This window comes from Eretmochelys imbricata, chromosome 27 (genome assembly GCF_965152235.1).
Source record: "Eretmochelys imbricata isolate rEreImb1 chromosome 27, rEreImb1.hap1, whole genome shotgun sequence".
In the NCBI taxonomy this organism is placed as follows: domain Eukaryota; kingdom Metazoa; phylum Chordata; order Testudines; family Cheloniidae; genus Eretmochelys; species Eretmochelys imbricata.
The window spans coordinates 8,433,567-8,457,815 of record NC_135598.1 but is presented as its reverse complement, the minus strand read 5'-3'; the positions used below and the strand labels follow the sequence as shown (position 1 = coordinate 8,457,815).

At 56.1% G+C, this 24,249-nt stretch overlaps 1 protein-coding gene across 4 annotated transcripts in view; it reads right to left on the bottom strand.

Moving 5' to 3' along the window:
* Positions 1 to 739: 739 nt before the first annotated feature.
* The window catches only part of SLC4A1 (solute carrier family 4 member 1 (Diego blood group)), a 42,061-nt gene continuing 18,551 nt past the window's right edge, over positions 740 to 24,249 (bottom strand). For 3 of the 4 annotated variants that reach the window (XM_077806593.1, XM_077806592.1, XM_077806594.1), the window contains exons 5-20: positions 22,308 to 22,485; positions 21,308 to 21,443; positions 20,536 to 20,677; positions 19,980 to 20,061; positions 19,293 to 19,477; positions 18,109 to 18,313; positions 17,246 to 17,458; positions 16,927 to 17,075; positions 15,171 to 15,365; positions 10,815 to 10,964; positions 9,280 to 9,372; positions 8,270 to 8,436; positions 7,293 to 7,546; positions 6,583 to 6,752; positions 5,492 to 5,665; positions 740 to 5,187 (exon numbers count right to left, since the gene is read on the bottom strand). In XM_077806593.1, the coding sequence (XP_077662719.1) occupies positions 5,107 to 5,187; positions 5,492 to 5,665; positions 6,583 to 6,752; positions 7,293 to 7,546; positions 8,270 to 8,436; positions 9,280 to 9,372; positions 10,815 to 10,964; positions 15,171 to 15,365; positions 16,927 to 17,075; positions 17,246 to 17,458; positions 18,109 to 18,313; positions 19,293 to 19,477; positions 19,980 to 20,061; positions 20,536 to 20,677; positions 21,308 to 21,443; positions 22,308 to 22,485 (2,574 nt within the window). In that variant the 3' untranslated portion in view covers positions 740 to 5,106. The remainder of the gene's footprint in view (positions 5,188 to 5,491; positions 5,666 to 6,582; positions 6,753 to 7,292; positions 7,547 to 8,269; positions 8,437 to 9,279; positions 9,373 to 10,814; positions 10,965 to 15,170; positions 15,366 to 16,926; positions 17,076 to 17,245; positions 17,459 to 18,108; positions 18,314 to 19,292; positions 19,478 to 19,979; positions 20,062 to 20,535; positions 20,678 to 21,307; positions 21,444 to 22,307; positions 22,486 to 24,249) is intronic. The other variant, XR_013344642.1, reaches the window with a different exon arrangement.

The window sequence follows — 24,249 nt, the reverse complement described above, 5'->3', positions numbered from 1 at the left end:
ATACCAGCATACCGTACTGACCAATGACTCCTAATGTCACGACAGCTATATCAGTAGAACTGTGCTCTGTACGTAGGGTGACCAGATGTCCCGATTTTATAGGGACAGTCCCAATATTTGGGGTTTTTTCTTATATAGATGCCTACTACCCCCCCCCCCCCCCCCCGTCCTGATTTTTCACACTTGATATCTGGTCACCCAATCTGTATAGGTCTAGTTAAGCCCACCGCCATAAGCAAAACAAGCTAAACTAATAAAACACCAGATTTGCTGGTACTGCTGGACACTGCTCTGTTGGTTAGGGATCATCCCTCTGCACTGAGGTACACTGGCAGAAGTCTGTAATGTAGACGTAACCTAAGTCTGTGAACAGTGCCCAGCACACCAGGGCCTTGATCTCATTTGGAGGCTGCACGTGCTACTATCACGTAAATAACATTGTGGTGGAGAAAATCCTACGATGGAGGGTCTGCAGCCCTAGAGACAGAGAGCTGCCAGGGCCCCTGGAAGTTAGGAATTAAAGCAGGTGATGATCTTTTTGCATGTATTAAACTGTTTTATTTGCACAGAATAAGCTCCTTGAGAATGAACTGTTTTTGTTCTGTGTTTTGTACAACACCTGGCATTACAGGGGCCTGATCCATGGCTGGGGTTTCTCGGAGCTATTGCAATTCTCTTAATTCTTATTATAAATAAGAGAATCTGCTGGTAAATGCAAAAAAATAATTTCTCCAGGTGATTTTTTTCATTCACATGTATTTTTTATTTTTTTCGAAGCATCATACAGAGGTGCATTATTTTTAATTTCATGAAAAACCAAAGCACACAACCTTCTGTTTAGTTCTGACATACAGGTGACAAGGCTACAGAATAATCCTAACACAATATATCTCAAGGTAGGTTTGGTTTGGGCCACACGGGCCAGACAACAATGGTCCGAGTGAGGTACAGTGCAGGCCGGATTCTCACACTAAAGTCAGCTTTGTCCTACGGTCCCTTTCTATCCTTTTTTCTCACAAGGGGAAAAGCCTCTGCTCATGGTCTAATCAATAGTTAAGTAGACAGAATTCTGTCATGTGCACAGACACACAATCTCTTTCGCACACACAAATACATTCCCACACATGATCACGGTTTCCTCTCTCTCTCTCACACATACAGTGCTCAGTTCCAGATCTGGCTTGCGCACTGCCACTTAGACATCTGAGCCAACTGGGCTCACTTGGCACCTTACAGGGGTGTTTAGGCAACTAACTGCCTGTTCAAGAGGCCAAATGTAGAACTGAGTGCCTTAGCTGAGCGTATCCAGTTTGAACATTGGACTTACGTTTAGTATCTCTTGCTTCCAGCCCCAGGCAGCAACAAATCCTGCAAAACCCCCTTCCCCATGTGGAAAAGACTGTAACATGCACACACTCTAAGCCCTTTAGTGAGTTCCATTCACATCATTTATTGCTCAGCTCTGGGATCTTTGGGCCTGACTCCGGTTCCAAGCCAGTGTGACTCTTGATTTCAGTGGCATTACACAGGGTAAAGCTGGAGTTACACAGAGCAGAATCAGTCCATTCTCTCTTTCTTTCTTTTTTTTTTTTTAAACACAATTCAATTCATGTTCAAGTCTATCTTTTAAAAAACTTGCCAAAGATCCAGAATCCTTAGTGAATCCAGCATTTAAGAAACGAGGTAGGTGGTGCTGCCTCATTCACCTCACACCCTTACTTGCCCCCATTCATTCTTCCAGTGCATGGAGGGGCTTCTCCTCCAAAGAAGACAGTCCCCCCAGAGGCCACCTAAACACAAGGAGCCTGAGTCTCCATCTCCTTACCCTGTTTTATGCTTACGCAGCTCTGCTGACTTCAGGGGGAGTTACTCCTGCTTTAAACCAGAGTAAGGGAGAGGAGTGTCAGGACTGAGAACTATCAGCTGGAGTCTGCAAGGTGCTATCAGGAGCTGCTCAGCACTTTGCATGGTCCGGCCCTATAAAGGAGGCACCATCTGGTTTAAAAAAAACCCAACAAATCATAGAGGATGCGATCCAACACCCATCAGAGTCAATGGAGAGACTCCTATTGGCTTCAGTGGGCTTTGAGGCAGGCTCATAATTTCTAAAGCACAAATTTCTTCTTTACGTTCCCAATAACCCCTGAGATGATTCTACCTGAAAGAATTTCTACCACTTATCTCTATTTATGCTCTTTGTTTGTTTGTTTTCGCATTTCACTCATTTTAGAGACAATGCGGCGAGGGAAACAACCAACTAGTTCGTTTAACCTTATTTCTTCTAGTCAATTTCACTTCCTGGTTCTCATGTCCTAGCAGCTGGGCTGGGGGGTCAGCTTCTAATCTCACTTGCCCTGGTAAGAATCCAGATCATCTCTACTGATGTCAAAGGAGTTGCTCCAGATTTGTATTGGTCTAACAGATCAGAATCTGGCTGGGTGGCAGCCACAGCAGGGGAATGTTTCAATGAAAACAAAATGGATTAAAAAAAAAAAGTATATTAATATTAGTTTAAAAACACTAAAGTGGACATGGTGGTCCCTAAATCTGTCTCTACAAATATCCTTTAAAAAAGCCTTCCTAGACTATCAAATGGTTCCCCCCAACTTTCTGCAAGGGGGATTCTTTCAAGCATGCACATATACCCTTCCTCATCCCCTAGCATTCTTTTACAAGGCAGAAGCACAATCAGAATATTTTTAAATACATTTTTTAAAAAATAAATTACAAACATCCTTTATCACTAGTGTAAAATATACAGGTCATTTCACCCGCTCTTTTTTTTTTTTTTTTTTTGCTTTTTACATAGACTCTAACTACAAAAGCATTATAAAACTTTTTTTTTAAGATCCGTTTTATCATTATTTTCTTAATGCCAAATATATAAATTTATCCTCTTCCTATTTACATATTGAATTCCCCGGGACAGACGATAAGTTAATACAAACAAAAGAAAACCAGCTGGGTTCCTTGAAGTCAGTGAAGCGCTGATTATTTAGATCTGCTGAAGATTTGGCCTGAAGTCTTTATTCTACACTAACTAAATCATACAAACAAAGGTTGTGAAGCTCGTGATGTTTCACAGACTGAGGGCCTGATTCAGATCTGCCTTAATCTGGTCTGATTGGCAGAGTTACATGGATGCAGAATTGGATGGGCTCTTAGATCGTTGGAGGGCTTGACTCGAGGAGGGATGCTGAGAAAGGGCAGAGCAGGTGCAATCCTCTGCACAGCTGGAAAAGGATCTGAACACGGGCTGGATCCCGTAAGGTGCTGAGCACCCTCCACTCTCATTGTGCTTGTTGGAGGCTCTGAGCCCTTCTTGGGACGTCCCACCCACGCCACTGTCCAGATGAAATTGCTGCAGTAAGGAAAAGCAGCACCCGTGTCAGGTTATATAAGGGATCCAATCCAGTGCTGGTGTAAGCGAACACGACCCTAGCGGGGCTCAGCGGCAGCTGCACCTGCTTACACCACTCAGCACTTGGCCCAAGGTCAGCGATGCTGTATTGTGTTAGTCAGAGGGAGCCACATTCTGGGGGAAATCCTGCCCGAGCGGGATTCGAACACAGCTTAGTAACATGGCCAGGCTGAGGATACAGCATCTGCCTGGAGCTAGTGCTCCCTTCCCTTCCCTTTCCTGGGAGATCTATGGGGACTGGGGGTGAGGATGTTGGAGCATCTGGGGTTGGCCACCTGGTTTCTACCCAGCCCTTTATTGACTGCAAAGGGGTTTGTTAAAGTAACTTGTTATAGGCGCTAATTACATGTCATCCGTGATGAGAGCGCAGAATTCTAACCCCCATCCTCTCGTCCTGAGCTGGACATGGTGCCAGCCACAGCCACACTTTGCCTGCACACAGGAGATCCCAGGGCCATCAGCGAACGCTTTGTCCCCCTCCGGTAACATTTTTTTTCAGGCCTGGCTGCAACGTGAGCCCCGAACCAGGGGAGCCCGGTTCAGTTCCCAAGCAAGTGCCCCAGAGGCCCTGGAAATAAGTATAAAGGAGCAACATGTACAGCTTAGGGTCCTGTCTGAGCAGAGTCCTCAGACCGGTTAGCACCAAAGTTTGTCTGGGAAAGGGCTCGGAAGCTGGTGGGAGGGGAGGTCGGGGAGAATTCACCCCAGCCTCAGGCTCCTGGGCAAAACCTGCCTGACTTCCCCTCTCACCCTGCCCTCCTTGTGCAGAAGGCTGCAGGATGGATCCCTCGGCTAGCCCCATCCCTCCACCGTGGCAACCTGGATTCTGTTAGCCCGAGGCCACCCCGGACTGACGGGCACTTGGTGCTCCCTTGGTTCCGTGGCCACAAGGTGATTCTAAAGGCTGCCTCTCCGCCTTGGCTTTTCCTCACTTGCCTTCTTCCTTGCTCTCTTTTGGAGCCGCCTTCTTCATCTGGGAGGAGAAGCAGCCCTTCCAAGCCATCTCCTTGGACTCTGGCTGAGTGCTTACTGTTTTGCTTTGTATGCCCTGGGCTACATACACCAGGGCCAGGGTCTGCAAAGAGCCCTGCCAGTGGGATTAACTCTTTAACGGTCTGTAAAAAAATGAAATCTGGCAGGAATCATTACTACCCAGGGGCTGAGGCAAAAGGGAGCACCAGACCACATGCCCATCTGTGTAGCGGTACATACACGGCCGGGCAAGCAGATGAGAGCCAAGATTCCCTCTTCCCCGGAGAGCTGGCCCTTTATCCCAGCGGGTGGGTACAACAGATCAAGCCATAAAAAGAAAACAAAAAAAGAGAAATATATTCCCGGGTCACTTAGCTGCTGAACCAGCGCCGAACGGAGTCCACGTCTTGGGTGCCCATCTCTAGCAATCTGGATGCAGCTTGGAAGCACTATTTGTCCTCCAGGTCAGGTTTTGAAGTCTTGTAAAGTTGCTTTGTGGTGCTACAGAATCGGAAGCGCATGTAATGTGCGTGTGTGTGAGTGTGTGTGGTGTGTAGCTACATAGATTCCTTGGCGTGTGTGTGTGTCTGTGTGTCACACACACACACACACACACACACACACATTTCTTTGAACCCAGACTCTGGGCTCTCTGAAAAGCCTGGGAAAGGAACCCTCTGTTCCTTATATGGAGGACACAAGAAAGCAGGGGCTCAGATCGGCATCTGCACTTCATGGTACACATCACGGCCTTCTGTCTCATCAAAGGTCACGTCGGCATCGTCTGCGTCCAGCTGGAAGGAAGCGGGGATACCATTAGGGCTCTCGTGGGATGGGGGGTAGGAGCAGAGAGAACCAGGAAGCCCTGAGGGCCTGCCCTGCCCAGTCGTGTGGCTCTCTTCTCAGGGCACGGCAATGGGACTCACATCTTGGGTGCTGGAGGATGGGGATGGAAGATCAAATGCTGTCCAGAAAGGAATTGGGAAGCGCCCTCCTCTCTGATGATTCTCTATCAGGGAGCTGCTCCCCACCTCCTCCATGTCCTCCCCTCCCACCTCTTGGAGCAAAGGCTTGGGGTGCAGGGCAATGGATACCTACACACTTGAGTTCGATGTCCTTGAAGATCTTGGGGAGCAGGAAGCGGCGCAGGGGCACCGTCAGGATGAGGAGGAACGGCAACGCCAAGGAGGCCGGGGTGGACTTCACCACCCACAGGGTGGCCAGGCACATGATCTGGGTGAACGTGAAGATGTGCATCCGCCAGGTCTTCACCTTTAAGGCAAAAGCCGGGGAGATTCAGAGCTGCCCCGGTGGCCCCCACCCCTGAGACAGCACCCCCCCGTACCCCGCTTGGGCAGAGCTGCAACCCACTTGATGCACAGGATCCCACGAACCAGCAGGAGAGTCTAGCACCAAGAGCAAGCACCTCCCCTCTCTGCATGCCCCACACTTCAGATCCGTGCCAGGGAGAGGAATGGGGTGTCTCCCCGCTGCTCCCCAGACCTGGGGAAGCAGGGGGCATCTGCAGCCTGGGACTGGGGAGGTGAGGGTCTCTGGGGACAGGAGAGAGGAAGGGTTTCCGTGCAGGTGATCTGGGCAGTGGGTGGTCCATGCCGAGTCTGCCCTGGCCCTGCCCCTCCAGGCCCCAAGTGGGAGCGGGATGATCTTTCCTCCTTTCTGATAAGACTGGTGCTGAGTGCTGTGATCCCAGCGGCCTCGGGGCTGGGCTGGCCAATGCGCTGCCCCTGCTCCCCCAGCACTGTGAGTTAGCACATGAGGGGCTGGCTTAGATCATGCCCCCTGCAAGACTTCTCCAGCCGCCAGACCCTGTGTGGGGAGCTAGGTTCCGTCGGGCCCTGTGGCCCCTGCCAGTTCTGGACTCAGACGGGATCTGTGCACAGTTTGCTGTGGCTCAGAGGGGCCATTAGGGTCCCCCAAGTCCTGGGGCCTCCTGGGAAATTTTCCCTGTAGCCACGTAAGTCTGAGGAGCTGCAACCAAACATGAGCTCTGGACCAAGCAGGCCAGAGCTGTGCGGTACCGACACCCGTCTTGTCTGCAACACACCCGATAGCGGAGAGCGTGGGAGGACCTGTCCCCTTTGCCCTTCCTCAGCTGGGAGAGCCTGTTGCCACCCCACCCGGCCAAGGAAAACCCCCCACAACGAAGCAGAGAGGAGCAGCGCCCTCACCCGTTTGACGTAGGGCTCGTCGGGGTGGTACTTGGGTGGCTTCAGCAGGAGGAGGATGCGGTCATAAAGCTGGATCCCGTTCAAGGAGGTGACCCCCATGTAGAGGAAGATCCCGAAGAGCACAGCCAGCGGGATCAGCTTCAGGATGGGCTCCATGAGGATCGAGAGACCTGCCGGGGAGAGAGGCGTCCCTGTGAGAATGGAGTGGCCTAGAAACGCCAGCTTGGCTGGAGGGTGAGCCTTCCCTTCACGGGCCAGCTGGAGAGCTGCCAAGAGCCCAGCCCGGACCTCGGTGCCAGCACCGGGCCAGCGTTCCTCTGCATTGTCCCATTTCTCACGTGCGCAGGGAAAGGTCCCAAGAGACGCCTTGTTAGCCACAGAAGAGGCTGCAGGGAAGCACGTCTCCTTTGTCCCCTCAGCACCATCTTCATCCCCGCCCTGGCAAGTTCTCACCGCAGCCAATCTGTCCTTGGCTGCTTGCTTGAGAGGGAAGCCATCCATGGCTGTAGTTTTTGCACCACAGATGCTGGTCCTGCTAGGAACTGGGCCACGACCATCTCCACAAACACAGCCATGCTCACTGCCCACAGGGACTGAATCTGAACTAGCCACCTAGAGGGGCCGTGCTCCATCATCCTATTCCCAGCCCACTTGAGCCATCCAGGCTGCTGGGATGGTGCCCTCCTGAAAGCCCATTTAGAAAGACTCACCTACAAGGATGGACACCAGGAGCCCACTGATCCTCTGCTCCTTGACCTCCTGGACGTGGACCTTCTCCCCAGGGGTGGTGGCCTTGGCCATCACTGTCAGGGCGTTGGCATGAGTGATGGTCCTCACCGTGGTGGCACTGAGCCAGGGCATGCCAAAGAGCGCGGCTATGCCTCCCATGCCGACAATCAGCAGCAGGTCCAGATGGAAACCCGAACCCTTCACCAGCTTCCTCTCGGGCTTGCTCACAATCAGCCTGGGGGAGAGGGTGAAATAGCATCCGCTGTAATCCAAGGATTGTGCCCATCCATCCCTCCTCACCCCATCAGCCTCCCTGCTCTCATCCCCCTGAAGCAGCAGAAGAGAGGACAGCCCTTCCAATCCTCAGATCTGCAGAGGGATGGAGCCCCCAGGATCTCTTCAGCAGTAAGGTCAGAGCTCTTCTCTTTCTTCTTCTGCCTCTCCATCCCTCCTTTTCTTCCTCTTTTCTATCCCTTCCTCCTCTTCTTCTCGCTTGCTCTGCTGTGTCTCCATCTCTCCACCACTCCTTTTCGCAGCCCCAATCTCCAGGTCACCCTCTCCCTCTCCCCCACCCTCCAGTCCCTTACGTCAGGGGTTCTCACCCTTTTTCTTTCAGAGGCCCCCCCAACATGCTATAAAAACTCCATGGCCCACCTATGCCACAACAACTGGCTTTCTGCATATAAAAGCCAGAGCCAGCATTAGGTCAGCTGCAAGCAGGGCAGTTGCCCAGGGCCCCACACCGCAGGAGACCCCGCAAAGCTAAGTTGCTCAGGCTTCGGCTTCAGCCCTGGGTGGCGGGTCTTGGGGCACCGGGCTTCAGCCCCATGTGGTTGGGCTTCGCCTTTCTGCCTTTGGCCCCAAGAAGTCTAATGCTGGCTCTGCCCGGCGGACCCCCTGAAACCTGCTCGCAGCCCCCCGGGGGCCCCGGAGCCCTGGTTGAGAACCATGGCCTTACGTTGTGATCTGCGACTCCAGGAAAATGAGGATAAAGACCAAGACGGCAGGAAGGGCAGCACCAAACATCATCCAGATTGGGAAGTCTTTGTTTTTCCCCAGCGGATGGATGAACCATCCCCGGGCAGTTGTATTGGAGACCTGGAGGCCTTTAGGAACGCTAAGTTTCTGGAAGAGAGACCGAGAGAGATGAATGGTCCAAATGCCCGAATCCAGAGCCAGGCAGTGGCAGAAGGGACAGAGCACCCGGGAGTCTGCAGCAGAGGGTGAGCATGGGCGTGGGGCCCTGAGAGGTCACCAGCATGGAGCGCTCCAAAATGGAGACTGGCCCTTCTCTAATGCCTTTCATCTGAGCACTCTGCAGAGCAGTTAATTAATGCAACCTCATTATCTCTGCCCTTGGAGGTTGGTACCAAGAGGTGAAATGACTCACGGATGATCACATGATCAGTTGGCTGCAGACATAGGAATAGAACCCAGGAGTCCTGATGCCCCATCCCCTGCTGTAGCCGTGAGGGCCTGGTCTACACTAAACATTTAGGTCAACATAGATCTGTCAGTCAGGGGCTTGAAAAATCTACCCCCCTGGGCACCATAGCTATGTTGACCTATGTGGACACAGCAAGGTTGACAGAAAACCGCTTCTGTTGATCTACCTATCATTGTTCAGGGAGGTCTTGTTCCTTCAGCACTGGAGAAAAACCTTTTGTTCCTGTAGGCTGGGTCTACACAACGGGAGTATCCCAGCATAGCCCCCCCTTAATCACGTTCCTTTCTCAGATACAGGCTTAGAAACCAGGAGTCCTGAGGGCCAGTCTCCTAGTCAAACCACTAGCCCGCACCCTGTCCACCGTCAGTGAAGTCTGCAAAGTGGATGGAAGGAGCGACACACACAGACATGAGATCGTGAGCATTCTCAGGCCAATACCGACCGCTCATGCCGAGTCTGGCCCCTGCAAAAAGCTGGGGCCACATGCATCAATGCACCCTTCCCCTTCTCCACTCACTCACCTGGGTGTATGTGTTGTCCTTCATGAAGAAGTCAGCCAGCGCCATGATGAAGATGGAAATGGGGACCCCAAAGTCACCAATCACGCGCCGGAGCTAGGGAAAAACAGCTGTGTGAATCAAACAGCCACTGTGTTAATGCTGGGGGCAGGGTCTGGGATACAGGCCATTTCACCTGGAGGGGGCACTGGTTCCAATCTGGCCCCAGGTGTGGGGGGACTGGCTCACCCGGTGGGGCCTAGGAGATGGTACACAGGGCTTCTCACCTCCTTGCGTCTAATCTGGGAGCAGGTCAAGGGGACTGGCTGGCTCACAGTGGGTTTAGGAAGGGGACTCAAGGGGCTTTTGCCTGTAGGTTCAGCCCAAGTTGGTGAACTGGCAGCAAGAGGGAATGGAATAATGAGCCTTTCACCTCAAGGTCAGCAGTTCAGATCTAATAACTCTTCCTTTGCCTGCACCTGTCTGGTGGGGGACCCCGGCAGCTCCCCACAAGCCTTGGCCATGACTTGCTGGGAAAGCGGCCTGCATGTCCCTGCTGGTGAAAGCCAGGCAGGAGGGAAGTACTGGGTGTGAGAGAGGTCTGTGGGTGGAGTCCCTCAGAAAGGAGGTCAGAGAGCTACAGGAGGAAGCGGCTTGTCTGCGTAGCATCCAGGAGCTTGAGGACCCTGGAGATGTCTGGGGTGGAGGATGCTGGCCAACTACAGATGAGAGCAGAAGCCCCAGAAGAGAGAGGGGAACTGGCTGCTCTGGGAGGGAGAGGCAGAGGCTGGCTGCTCTCGGGTACAAGGCTCCCACCCAGCTCCTTTGTCCATCGAGGTGAAGAACCAGCCCATGCTGTACTGCGACAGGAGGCGAGGAGCAGACCCCGTGGGCGGAGGAGGAGCCATTCGCCCCCAAGGGCAGTGAACGCCTCCATCTGCAGACCTGACCCAGGGCCTCTGTGACCTTTTAAGCATCTTTGCCTCTCTGGCGGCCTGGGTGAAAGGGGTTTGGCGGGTCTCAGGGCCGGGCCCCGATCCCAGGACATACCCCTGGCTGGCAGGCTGAGCAGAGAGGCTGAGGACCGAACGGGGCCTGGGCTGCGACTCGCGGGTGGAGGAAACGCACGGCTGGGGAGGCCCGCAGGTGGCAAGCTGGCATGGCTGCCCTAGGGAGAGACCTGACTTCGCCAACGCCCATCCCCCAGCCACTTTAAACCCAAACCAACAAGTTTAGTCCCAAATCCTGCCCCCTCCCAAGCAGCTGGGCTGGGCACTGCAAGGACCCTGGGGTGAGGGGGGATCCTCCCCCTCTGGTGATGGAGCCGCTCCGCAAACCCTACCCTAGAAGTGCAGAGGAGGTAACCCGCTGCTCAGGTTAAAAAGTCCCAGCTGAGGCCTTGGCCTTCAGCCCAAGTCGCAGTGACTTTTAGTGCTGGGAGTCCCAAGTTCCAGCCCCACGGTCGGACAACGGGGCGAGTGGGGCCCCAGCAATGTGGGTCCCCCAGGGGCTGTACGAAGGAGCCACAGCAGGAGGCCGGGCCTGGCGCTGAGACCCACCTTGCCGGGCAGGAAAGCGCTGTTCTTGAACTTGCGCAGGAAGAAGGCGATGAAGAAGGTGCCGGCCATGAGGACCAGGGAGAGCAGGGCTGTGTTGGGTTGCGGGTCTCTGGACCCATAACTCTTCTGCAGGGGGTGCTTCTGGAAGATCTGGGGAGGAAGCCAGCGGGTCAGGGAGGCAGGACGGAGGGCAGGTGGCAATCGCAGGATGGTCCTGAGTCCATTTCTCTAGAGCCCCACCCACCCCGAGCCCTGCTCCTGCTTCAGCCCATTCATAGGGGCAGCGGTACCCTCCCCTTCCGGGGCTTTGTGCCACCCTCCTCACAGGGCCACCCAGTGGCGGGGTTGGGTTAATCTTAGAGCATGATCCCTTTGGGACAAAAACCCCAGCCCCTCTTTCCTGCCTAGAGCAGACACTGTCAGCACCCCCCCACACACAGTTTCTGGGCATCCCTGGGGGATGGCTCACAGGCTACAATTTCTATTGATCCCCGTGGGATTGAGATTCAGTGGAGGGGAGCTGTCCCAGACAGGGGGCATGGGAAGGGCTTGACTGGGGAAAGAAGGGGAAGTGAAATCCCACAGGAAAGGCAAGAGACAGATTGGACTCTCCCCACTTGACCTGTCTTCACTGCCCCCATGGCAGGGGTGAGACCCCGCAGCCTCCAAGGAGACAGGAGGCTGCTATGGCATGGGGGTGGGGAGGGGACAGCGAGAAGAGAGAGGGTTTAGACTCGGGTCCCATTCCCATGCCTCCCACGCACCTGCCACCCCTGGCTACCTCTCCCCTGCCCCAGCCCTTTACGGGGTTTTATTCCAGGAGCCCATTCCTCCCGCAGCGTTAAAGGAGACCAACAAAGCACAGCGTGGATCAGGGCCCAGTTGCACTGTACTGGGTTCAGTGCCGCTGCTGGCATCCCCTGATACCCCTCGTGGGCTGGCCACCTGCCCGCTGTCTGTGTTCGTGATCCGATCCGTGTCCGCGCCCAAATGCAGCACGGGCAGCCGCAGACAGGACCAACCAAATGGAAAAACCAAATGCCCGGCTGGGGTTTTCAAACAACCCCCCTCCTCCAAATGCTATTGAAATTCAATTGGAGCTGGGCACCTAACTCCCCTGGGCCCACTGTTACATACACCTGGCATAGCTAAGTGGTGACCAAGAGAGGGGGCTGAATAACTGTCCCCATGCACCTGCAGGGCCAGAGCGCACGGAGGGGAGGCTCTGGTGAGGAGGTGGGGTAACTAGGAAGGATGGGGTGAAACCCAGCAATGTACCCAGGAAACCCTGACAGTGAGCTCCCTAAGTCTGTGGCATTGCCCCCCTCTGGGAAGGGGGGGAGCCCCATTGCATGGGCTGATTAAAGCCAGCCCTGGAGAATGCAGGGCCAGAGATAATCCTGTCCCAGAAAGGAGGGTGGCCTAGCTGCGTCCCTCTGTATCTTCCCCCTCGCCCGTCCGTAGGGCACTCTGACGCACAGCTGCATTGTGCTGCAGCTTGTGTTTTAGGAGCACACCTCTCTGCGTGTCTGGTGTGCTATCCCTGCTCTGGCAGGAGGGACCGGCCTGTCAGGGTGTGGGCCATGGGAACGCAGAGGGAACGGCAGCAGCTGGCAGCGTGGAAGGATGGGAAAGGGGCGTTATTTTTAGCATCAATATCCTCCTTGTTTCATTTGAAACAAAGCTCCAGTGAGTGGGAAACCAATGGGGCAGCTGACTGCCGTGAGTGAGTCCGTGTGTGGGTTTGTGTGTGTCATTGTGTGTCCATGTGCTCCGTGTGCGTGTGTGTCCATGTGTTGTGTGACTGTGACTGTGCCCGTCTGAATGTCTGAGCGTGGTGAGTATCTGGGTGACTTGTCTGTGTGTGTCCAGGTGATGTGTGTGTCTCTCTGTGTCCATGTGTTGTGTGACTGTGCCCATCTGTCTGTGAGTTGTGCGATTTCCCTGTGTGATATGTGTGTGTGTACATCTGAAAAGAGCCTCCTCTCTGGGAATCAGCCAGGGGCACCCAACAATGACAAGCTGCCACAGCTGGATTCCTCTCTTCCCCGGCCCGCCGTGGTTTCCAGCCATCCCCGGCTCCGCCCAAACAGACCGAGAAGCCCGATCTCAGGCCTGACGGCAGTGCAGAACCACCAAAGCCTGCGCCATGCTGCTGTGGGCTGGGGGGTTCGGAGACACGGGATGGGGGGTCTCCCAGTGCATAAACTGGAGCTGGGATTTGCATGTTGCAGCCTAGAATTAGCATCCCTGGGTGAAACTGAGGCACAGAATGGCGGCGGAGGAGGAAAAGCAGCTTATCAGATGGGCTCCATCTCCATCTCTCTCCCTGTTCTCCCTCCTGTATCTTTCTCTCTCCCCCATTCGCTCACTCTTGCACTCACTCGCTCGCTCTCAGTTTCTATGGAAACCGTGTCTCTGTGACCTCACTTCCTGCGACCAAATTATTTTTTTTAACGGGTCAGTGAAATGTGGCAAAGATGCCAGCAAAGCTTCAGGTGCAGGGTTTCCAAAGGGGCTTGTCTAGAGCAGGAACACGAGCGGTCACTTCGCGCGTGCAGCCGGCAAGGACCGTCCCGGTTAACGACGTGCCCGAGAGGCTAGGGTTGATCGCGGCCAGCGGACGTGGTTAAACACGACTAGCACTGTCTACACAAGGCAGTAACCTGTTTTGGTGCTACCATGTTAGCTGGCATGTGTAAAAAAGCCCCTTACTTTCCTAATGTAGACATCCCCCCCACGCGTGCTGCATGAAATGACAGGCCAACATATGCATATATGCTGCACAGACACCGTCCACGTGATGCTCTGTTACACACCCATACGCCCACGCCTTATACGTGAACGCATTACGTACTCACGCATGCAATCTGCAAACACGCTACACACGTACCCGCACAGCCATACGGACCCACAGCCATGTGTATCCACACAATCACATCCGGGTCCGTTACACATCCCTAGAGACATGGGCATCCCGCCGTGTAGTGGGGCAGTTTCCCCACTCCGGTGGGAAAAGCCTAGTCTGATTGGGGAAGCAGCCACAGCTGGGGCCACGCCCAAGCAGGCCACAGCGGGCCCTTTAAAAGGGCTGAGAGCCAGGATCTGAGTCAGTCTCTCTCCAGCCCTGGAGGGAGAAGGATCTAGCTGCCTGGGAGCACAGGGTACCGGTACCGGTACCGGAAGCGGAGCGGGGCAAGGGCAAGGGCAAGGGCAAGGGCAAGGGCAAGGGCAAGGGCAAGGGCAAGGGCAAGGGCAAGGGCAAGGGCAAGAGGAGCTGGGGAGCTCCAGCCTGGTAAACCCCCAAGGCTGAGGCCTGGTTAAAGGCCCAAGGCAGGTACTGGGGCTGCAGAGGTGCAGCCCGGGCATAGGCAGATGGTCCAACCCCCTTGCCAGTGATGAGTGGCCATTACACTGCAGTTTGCCCCAGTGAGAGGGGGCTGGATGACGACTGGCAGTAGCCACTGAGGCAAGGTGGGCATAGAGGGCCCTATGGAGAGGAGACCCAGAGTGTGGGGGTACTGCTGGGGGCAGAACCCAAGGAAAGGGGCAACGGCTCCGGGAGGGACACGGGGACCTGAGGCAGGTGAGACACCGGCCATTAGAGGGCGCTCCGAGGCTGGAAAGAGCTAATTCCCAGACAACCAGCAGGAGGTGCTGTGCCGGTGAGTCATCACTCTGCTGCACTCCACCTACCCACCCATTGACAGACCCAACAATCACAAGTAATCCTGTCCACCAACGCAATTGTTACAAGGAGGAGGGAGAAGAATTGTTCTCCTTAACCTCTCAGGGTAGGACAAGAAGCAATGGGCTTAAATTGCAGCAAGGGAGGTTTAGGTTGGACAGTAGGAAAAAATTCCTAACTGTCAGAGTAGTTAAATTGCCCAGGGAGGTTGTGGAATCTCCATCATTGGGGATATTTAAGAGCAGGTTGGACAAACACCTGTCAGGGATGATCTAGATAATACTTAGTCCTGCCTTGAGTGCAGGGGAGTGGACTAGATGACCTCCTGGGGTCCCTTCTAGTCCTATGATGCTATGAATTATATCCACACATGTGTGAAACTCCACCCCAAATCACACAACCATGCACCCCCACCCCATACTTCATATGTGCACAATCCCCCACTCCCCTATGCACATGCGCAGAACATTACAAGAATAGCCCTACGGAGCAACCTGCCACCAGGCCGGGGATGGACACAGTGGACAAAGGGACCCAACCCGCTCAGGGGACCCACCCTGGGCAGGTCAGATACCAGCCGGGTCTGTCTCTTGGGCAACCTGCGCTGGGACAGCAATAAAGCCTCTTTGAACCGAGCCGCGGGGTGGCCCTCCCCGCCCCGGCATTACCGCAATGAGCTTGGCGAAGGTCTCGTAGATGAAGATGAGGGAGATGAGGAAGGAGAAGATCTCCTGGGTGTAGCGTGAGATGTAGCGCACCAGGAAGCTGCCCTCAAAGGCCACCACCAGCAGCACCAGGATGATGAGCCAGAAGCCGATCCAGACCCGGCCCACGATGTACTCCATGCCGTAGCTCTCACAGAACTGGGGGCGAGGGGGAAGCAAAGCAGGGCTTGAGTCTCCTGTGGTCCTTTTCCTTCTCCTCCGGTGGCCTCTCAGCTGGCCTCATCTCCACTTCTACCTTGGACCAGACAGGGCCCGGACCCACCAAGCTCCCCCTAAAACCCTTCACACTCTTCTTCCCAACCCCAACTCTGCCCCCCAAGAGACTCTATCCCGCCTCCCCTCCTAACCAACCCCTGCCTCCCCCCGCCACCTCTTCACCCCAGCTCCCCCAGCTCCTGCTCCTAGCAGCCCAGCTCAGCCTGGACAGACCAGTCCTTCCTGCACATCTGTGACAAAGCGGGACTGTTCTTAATGTTTCCTCTGAATAGTGTGGGGGTGCCTCAGTTTCCCCTCTGCGTTCTTAAGTATCTAGGTGGTGGGGTAAGGGTGTATGATCGTTGCAGAGCCCTAGAGGATAGGTGTGTGCAGGGGTCTGGACACAGAGAATGGCCGACACCCTGTTTCCTGGCAACTGATAGCCTGGGCCCTTCACCCCTGCAAGGTGAGAGCTAAAGGGTTGGAGAACAAAGGAATCAGGTGACCTCCTGGCCCAGGAAAGGGACAAAGCCCAGAGGAGGAGGGGCTGGAGAGAGTTTCAGTTTGGGGCTGGCTGCGGACAAGGAGTGAAGGGGCAGACGTGGTTGTCTGGCTCACTGCCCCCCAAAATGGACCCGGCTGAGGGGTCCTGTTCTCTGCACCTACAAGCTCTGTTTTAGACCATGTTCCTGTCGTCTAATAAAAACCTGTTCTGTTTTACTGGCTGGCTGAGAGTCACGTCTGACTGCGGAGTTGGGGGGGCAGGACCCTCTGGCTTCCCCAGGACCCTGCCTGGGCGGACTCGCTGGGGGAAGCGCACGGAGGGGCAGAGGAGGCTGAATGCTCCGAGGTCAGACCCAGGAAGGTGGAAGCCGGGTGAGCTGTGTGTCCTGAAGACAATCTGCTCCCAGAAAGGAGACTTCCCCAGAGTCCTGACTGGCTTCATGGGGAGCAGTTCCAGAGCATCGCCCAGGGACTCCGTGACAACATTCTCCCCACCACTACCCCACGCCCTCCTGCCATCCAGCCTGGGACCCCGCAGCTCCATCGACCCCGGCTTGGCCTCCTTCCCAATGGCTGGGGATGCTGTGGCCCGGCAGCATGGCCCTGGGCACTGCTGGGCTTTGCTCTGTCCATGGGCTTACGGCTCTGGTGGTCCCAAGGGGTGGGGGCTGCCCCAGAGAAGGAGGGGGCAGCGCCTCCTGCTGGGAAGGATGGGTTTGTGCTCCATCAGGCTGGAGTGATCCTCAGGCGGGGGGGCGGGTATGAAGCTGGGAGGTGGAGTCATGGGTCTCCCGCTCCCCAGGTGCTGGGGGCCTGGGCTCCGGGAAGGTTTCTGCCCCAGGGGATGGGCTGTGTAAGGCAGCCGGGGAGGCCTTATGGGAGGGAGAGCTGGACCTGCCACACCTTTCCCTGCAAAGCCACACGGGGGATCAAGCTGCGGGGCAGGTGGGGGGGGACAATGGGCATATGCAGGGCTAGAGGAGGGAACCAGGGCACCTACCTTAAAAAAGGCTTCTTCAAAGACCAGCAGGGGACCTGAAAAGCCAACCACCAGCAGGGGCTGAGCGCCGAGGAGGCAGAAGATGATGCCCTGTGCGGCTGTGGAGACCAGCAGCTCTGAGACCCCTATCATGTTGCTTGTCTTTTCCCCTAGAAACAACAGTGCAAGTCAGCAGAGAGGGGCGGGGACCCCCGTGGGCCAGGGACCCTCCTGATCCCACCAGGGCACTCTCCAGAGCGGGTCTGGGGCTGCCTGAAGGGGCAGGGGCCCCAGGGAGTCACCCTGGTTCCCTGGGGGCCAGCAGCTGGGTCCCACTTACCCAGCAGGCCCCCGAAGGTGATGGCCGGGGAGAGGGCTGCGAAATAAATGAAGATGACGGCAGCCAGGCACTGGGCACTGAGGGCGTCCTTGATGTCGCTGAGGTATTTGGGGTAGCGGCGCTTGATGTCCCGCACCAGGCCCCCGAAGGGCCGGCCAGTCCGCCGCAGGGGGTCATCCTCCTCCTCGAGGGCCTTGTCTGCCAGGCCTAGATCTGCAGGGAGACAAAGGCACCCGTGGCCAGGCTGGGGAGGTAATGCCAGGAGTGAGGGGGAAATTCAGCCTCTGTCTTCTCTCTCTCCTGGGCTTTCTCCCCACACCTGGCCCCAAGGGGCCACCGTCTCTAGAGCAATCGGGGCTCAGCTCCATGTCCACGCAGCACCAGCCTGCAAACCCTGATCTCCAGGTGCTGTCCTCTCCTCGGTGGAGAGTGGGGCTCCCTGCAATGTACTCAGTGTCAGGCTCTCCCCCAACCCGCGCAATGAGCCACCAAACCTGACCCTGACCCCCGCCCCGGGGGGCATTGGAATTCAACATCCATGCTCCCTCTGCCCTGGGTTTCTTCCACACTGCTCCCCAATAAACCTCCACCCGCCCCCAGCGCTGCCCCATTCATGCATCGCCCTCCCAAAGGATCCTTCCCATGGTGGGCAGGGACCATTGTGGGCAGGGACCAGGGGTGGTGGCTTTGGTCTGCAGGAGGTAGAAGAACCTCCATTGTCCTACTCAGGGGTCCCGCTGCTTTGATTTTCAAGGCTGTCCACCAGCCATCTACCAGCCGTCTACCAAGCTGGGGGCCTCTAGGGCTAGGACAAGAAGCTTCTCCAGAACCTACATGCTGCCTCCAGACTGGGCCCTACATACCCTTTAAGATCTTCATTTCCGGCTTCTTCTCGTCTGGCAGGTACCTCTTCCGCAGCAGCTCCTTCTGCATGGGCACCAGGCTCCTGAGGAGCTGCTCGTTCTGGATCTCGCAGGGCGGGAGGACAATGCTGCAATCCAGAAACTCCTCCACACCCTTTATCAGGTCCTGGCGCTCCTCCGCCAGGTAGGCGTCCCTACGGAACCCCTGCCAGGGGAGAGGGAGGCTCAGGAGGGCAGCGAGACTCCCCGCACGGGCACTGCCATGGCTTACCCCTGGGACCCCTGGGACCGCTCCATCACAGTGGGGCACTAGTGAGCTAAGGCCCTTCTAAACCATCCGGCCAGCTGGGCTCCCTGTTGCCCTATATCCTGTTCCAGCAGCTCAGGGCAGGTCTACACTGAAAACGCTGGGCCGGTGCAGCTAACACTTCAGGGAAAACTCGGCTACACCAACGGGAGAGCTTTTCCAGTCGGTTAACCCGCCCCTGTGAGGGGCAGCAGCTGAGTCCGCAGGAGGAGCCCGCCCACGACAGAGCACTGTCTACACCAGGGGACAGGCTGGAGAAGTGGCCCAGAGAGGGGGGAAAGGTTTTTGGTTGTGTTTAAAGACATTTCTGAGGCTTTTCGTTTTGCTGGCTGGGCCCCCCCCCGGAAGGGCAAGTCTGAAGCTAGTGACCCAGCCGGAGGGCTGAGTTACAGACAGAGAGATGACCACAATGCCAGCATGCCCATCGTCCGGGGGCGCTAGCCCAGTGAGAGAGCTGCTACCCCACGGCCGGCCACGAGGGAGTGCCTCGCGGTGAGCAAACTGGGTCATGGCACCCAGCACCGCCCGGTGGCGCTGTCCCAGAGTCTATTGGAGCAGATGGAAAGACCCCCGTTGACTTCCATGAGCTTGGGATCAGGCCCTTAGAACGTGGGCTCCTCACTCCAACCCCGAAAGGGCAGGAGGCAAAGTCTTTTCCCTCCAGCTCTGCAATGCCTCCCCCTGGCTACGATGGAGGTATTATCCTTAGCGGGAAGGCCAGAGGCCTTTAACATGCGTGTTTGAGACAGGGCCAGAGGTGGCTGTCAGGGAGTGGGATGTAGGGCCCTGATATCCTATTCTGTATGTAGGCGGGGAAGGAGCCGCTGCCTGGGGGTGTCATGGGCACAGATCCCCAGTCTTCGGGAGGCCGCCGTACCCTTTCTGCCATCATGGTGGAGACGGCCCGTCCGATCTCATGGTAACTGATGTGCGGGGAGTCGGGTCCCAGCACCATGAAGAGGAACCTCACGGGGACGGACACCTGCAGGACCAAGTCCAGCTCCACTGCTTCCCTCAGGCGCACGAAGGCCAAGGTGGGGTGATCCAGGAAGGCGGCACGGCCTAGAGAGAGGACGGGATGGCAGGGGGGTCACTGGCGGGGCTCGGCACAGAGGGCAGGCGGAGGGGGACGGGTTCCAAGCACCGGCAAAGGGCTGGAGGGTGGGGGCAGGGAAAGGGAACAAAACGGAGAGGATGAAAGAGAGCAGGAGGGGAAAGAGAGGGAGAGAGAGACGGAGCAAAGTGAGCGAGGTTACATCAAGCCAGACATGCAAGCAAAACAGTGTTTCAGCTGGGCACAGAGAAAGCTGCCCAAGTGCACGAGACAACAAAAGCCAGAACGTGGGGCCTCCCCTCCCGCCCAGGCCAGCCTCTGCCGTGCGCCGAGTGGCATCTCCCCTCCCACAACTGGTCTTGCTCAGCTGGATCCTGGTGCCCAGCTCCAAGCAAAGCTGGTTCCAGAGCAGCCACCTGGATCTGGCCTCCTGCCCAGCCCCTTCCCCGTGATGGAGGCATGTGGCATGGCTCAGGAGCCCCAGGGGGCGCAGGAGAGGGTCGCGCTCACCTACGAGGACCAGCGTGGCCTCGGCATCCTCCGGGATCTTCTCGAGGAGCTGCTTCCTGGGGGCGTGCCCCCGGGGCCCTTCCTGCAGAGACGCAAATTCAGAGATTCTCATCGTGCGGGGGGCCACCCTCCCCTCCTCCCCCCCCCCCCGCCAGGGCACAGGTGTGTCATCAGCCGCGTTTCTCTCCACTGCGCTGCTAAGCCCACCTGTGGCCATGCCCACGGCTCACATCCCCAGCTGGACCAGCCCCAGCGCTGAGAGCAACCCCCCTTGAGATGCCCTCACTCCAGAAGCTGCAGCCTCTGTGTGCACATGCTGGGCTCCTACTGTGCTTGGATTTCAGCCTCAGGTTCTTGGTGTCCCTTGCTGCTCATTCACTCGACAGACCCAGGTCCCGCCTGGTGGGACTCCACCGGCTGCCACCTGGCATGATGCAGGAGGCCCCGCAGATGCGAGCTCTTGGTGGGTCCCTCTGCCACCTGCTGCTCCCCATCCCCCCATAAATGGCTGTCCTGAGGTTCTCAAGCTGGGGGCCCGTTCCCACCATCTCCTTGCCTGTTCTGTGCTCGTGAGCGTCTGCATCTCGATCTGGTGATATTCCTGCATGAGCGGCTGGGAGGTGACCTCGTCCTTGGTGCCCTCTCGTTCCAGTTGGCCTGGGAAAAGGGTCCCCATGGATTCAGACTCATCTGGGTGGCTGCAGAAAGGGGGAGGAAAAAACCCAGACCATATCACTCTGCAGGAGACACTGCCCAAGCAGATGGACAGGTTTGTTCTACCCGCCCCCCCCACACCCCACATCCCATTGACCAAATAATTGTTAATTATCCCTAATTAATAAATTAATATTGATTGAGCATTTCATTGCAAAGGAACCTCCAATATTACAAACACCTCTTGGGATCTGGCCGCAGGAATCACTTCACCAGCTACTGCAATGCGGCCACCTCTGGGATGGGACATGGTGGCTGATTAACTGCACCCAGTAATGCTGCGCGGTTTAGCAAAGGAAGCAGAAGACTGTTGTATCTGGGGGTGGGGGTGTGAGCAGGCAAAGCTCTCCCAATTCCTCTACTCCCTCCCTCCCCCCGCCACCTTCCCACAATCTTGCACATTGCATCGTCATTTGCACCTGCGTAAATGGGACTGGCACTTGTGCAAAGGGGCCTGCAGGATGAAACACTCCCAATCGGAAGAGCCAGGATGCTGGGATTCCCCAGCGCCCCCCCTCTCCTCAGACTCCCCCTTTCCCAGCTCCCCCAGAAAGAAGTCAAGGCCACAGCACATCCCCTCGCTGCCCTCCGGGCGGGTGGCAGAGGACCGGTACCTGTGCTGTAGCAGCAGGGTTCTCAGGATCGTCTCTCTGTCCTGTGGTTTGAGCTGCCCTTCATAGATCATTTGGTCGATCAGCTGATTGGTGATGCCTGCCAGGAACTTCTCAGGCAGGTCCAGAAGGACAGTGCCTGGGGGAGACGGGCGGAGGTCACTAGGGCTGAAGTCCTCCCTCCCTGCTCAAGCCATTAGTCATTGGCTCACCCAGGGCATGGGATCCCCCTTCTCTGTCCATCCACCCTGAACTCCTCCTTCCCTTCCCGCTTTGTTCCACGTCTCACGTGCTCTCTGTTCCCTCTGGCTCCGATTCTGCCCTGGGAGCAAAGGAGGTGCAAGGCCTGGGTGCCTCCAGCAGCACTTTGCCTGGGAGTAGGCGAGGGCAGAGGTGCCGGGAGCGACAGCATCAAGCCCTCTGGGTCTTGGCTCTGTTCTCTTCTTTCACTCCATAGTCTGTCTTTCTTTTCCAGTTCCCACCCCTCTCCGACCTACCAAACCGTTGTATCTATTCTCCCCGTGCAACGTGTTCCACCCGCCTGCTTCAGGGCACAAGCCAATTACTGGCCAATGAGGGTCAGGAAGGAATTTCCCAGCTTATTCCAGATTCCGTGACTGGAGCCTTTGCACTTCCCTTGGAAGCAGTTGGTGCTAGCCCCTGGTGGAGGCAGGATATTGGGCTCAATGGCCAATTGGGTGCAGCATTTCCTATCAATAGGGCCAAACTGGCTGCTGGTATAAGCATGTGCCTCTCCAGTGCAATAGGTGTTGCGCTCCTCACTTACGCCACTGACAAATATCATCCGGATGCTACCCATAATATTAAACTGAAGGGCCAAGATCTGGCTCACTCTTCCTAGGTCACCCCTGCTCCATTCACTCTCTTCTTCCCTTGTTCCTGGCTCTTTATTATCTTTCTCTGACTGGCTCACTGTCCATTTCTCCCCTTCCCCCTTGACCCTCTGTAGCATTGTTTCTGATCACCGCTGCCCCCTCCTCACCTTTCGTGAAGGCCCTGCGCACCTCCAGCAGGCTGCGGAATGTCAGGTATGAGAGGTGCGGCCTCCCCCAGTGCCCTGCCTCCTCAAAGTCCTCCTCCAGCTTGATCCAGTGGCCGGCCTCCATCCAGCGCAGCTCGTTGTTTCTATCCATGACCAGTTCTTGTAACTCCACATATGCCTGGGAAGGGAAGAGCGGATGGGACAGAGCCCTTGGAGAGCAGGCTGGGATTCTCTCCTGGGGTGGGCAGCCAAAGAGGTGGCCACAGCATCCCCAATAATCCAGTGGCGATGCATGTGAGTGTGGTGATTGATGCCTGCCTGAGTATGCAGAGAGCCTGAAACAATAGCTCTGAGAGGGAGGATTGCAAACTTCCTCCAGGCTCCGCCCACAACCCAATCTCTACCCACTAAAGCTGCCAAAATGAGAGGCCAGATTTGGGGTCCCACACACGGGCTGCCACTCCACCCCTGCCCCGCTCCGCAACAGGAGCAGAGCAAAGGGGATTGTTCCAAAGGAGAGTCAGATGCCCGATTCCCATGGATGGCCAAGGGGAGTTGGGTGCCTTCAGGCAGGTGCATCAAGGGGATGCAATGATCCAACTCCCTTCCCCCTGCCCTAGGAACTCGAGGCCCCATGTACCTCTAAGCTGCAGCGAGGTCTAGCTGTAGGGGTGTGGGGCAGGGAGGTTAGCACCGCATGGAAATGGACCAGACAGTAAAACGTCCTCTAAACGAGGGGACAAGTTTCCAAAGACCCTAATCCTGCCCCCACCCACCGCAGTGCTGGGAAGTGCCCAGGGCTACACATCCACCCCAAGCTGAGCCCACCTAGGCCTTGGGAGGTGATCAACTTCCCTAAACTCCAGGGCACCCCTCGCCTCGGAGTCCACAGCAAATCAGCCCCAGGAACCCGATGCCTTCTGGGCTCATCGAATTATTCCAGTGTATGGATTCACTTGCCACGGGAGGCTGCGGGACGTGCCAGTCTGGACTTACCTATGCCCCCTCTGCTCCCAGTATCAAGCCAGAAAGGTGGAAAGCACAGAGCCCTCCTTAGAATTCAATCCCTGGCTGATTTGAGCCCTCAGAAGATCAAAACTTGGAGAGAGCAACTCACCAGGTATTAAAAATAACCCAGGGTCCAGCTTTCCCTCAGCTGGGTTTAGACAAGTGACAGTGGGTGATTTAATTGATGGCTCCGGAGGGCGGGAACTAGCAATGCAATAAGGCTGGGGTGGAAATTCTGAATGAGATGGACCCATGAAGAGCCCATGGGGAGACAAGACAAGTCTGGCTAATGATTATGTTACGTAGGCTTTGGTGGCTTTGACAGATCCGGCGGGATAGCCAGGGTGGATCTGTCTAGGAGCCAGTGGCCAGTGTTAGTGGCTTCAGGCAAAGGTGCAAGAAACTCCCTAGTTGACTGTCATGGGATAACCTGCCCAGGGTTCTTCCCAATCCCCAGGTGGTTCGGGCCAGATTTTCAAATCATCTGAGCACAGGTGCATGCTGGGTGGTGAGAACTTTGTAAACTTTGGCTCTTATTTAGGTGCCTATACGGGAATGGAGCTCTTAGGGAAGTCCGGCCCTGAGCTCTGTGGAAAATCTGGCCTTAGCGGCTGGCTCTGGCCTGAAGCAGGAGTGTTAGCTCCCTCTGTCCATGTGTAACATAAGGGTGCGTGCTCATGTTATCCACAGAAATGGCTGATCCCTTTGGAACTGCTGGGGAGTTCTTGGCCTCAGTGACATCTGGTGGCAGTGAGTTCCACAGGAGAGTTAGGCTTTGGGTAAACAAGTATGGCCTTGTATCCATTTAAAATGTGTTGCCTTCCAGCTTCGTTGGAAGGCAGAGATGGAGCTAGGTGGGGAAACACCGCCCTGGACACGTGGTGGGGAGAAAGATCTGCTGCTTATTTCAGCAAGAGCAACAGGAACAGACATG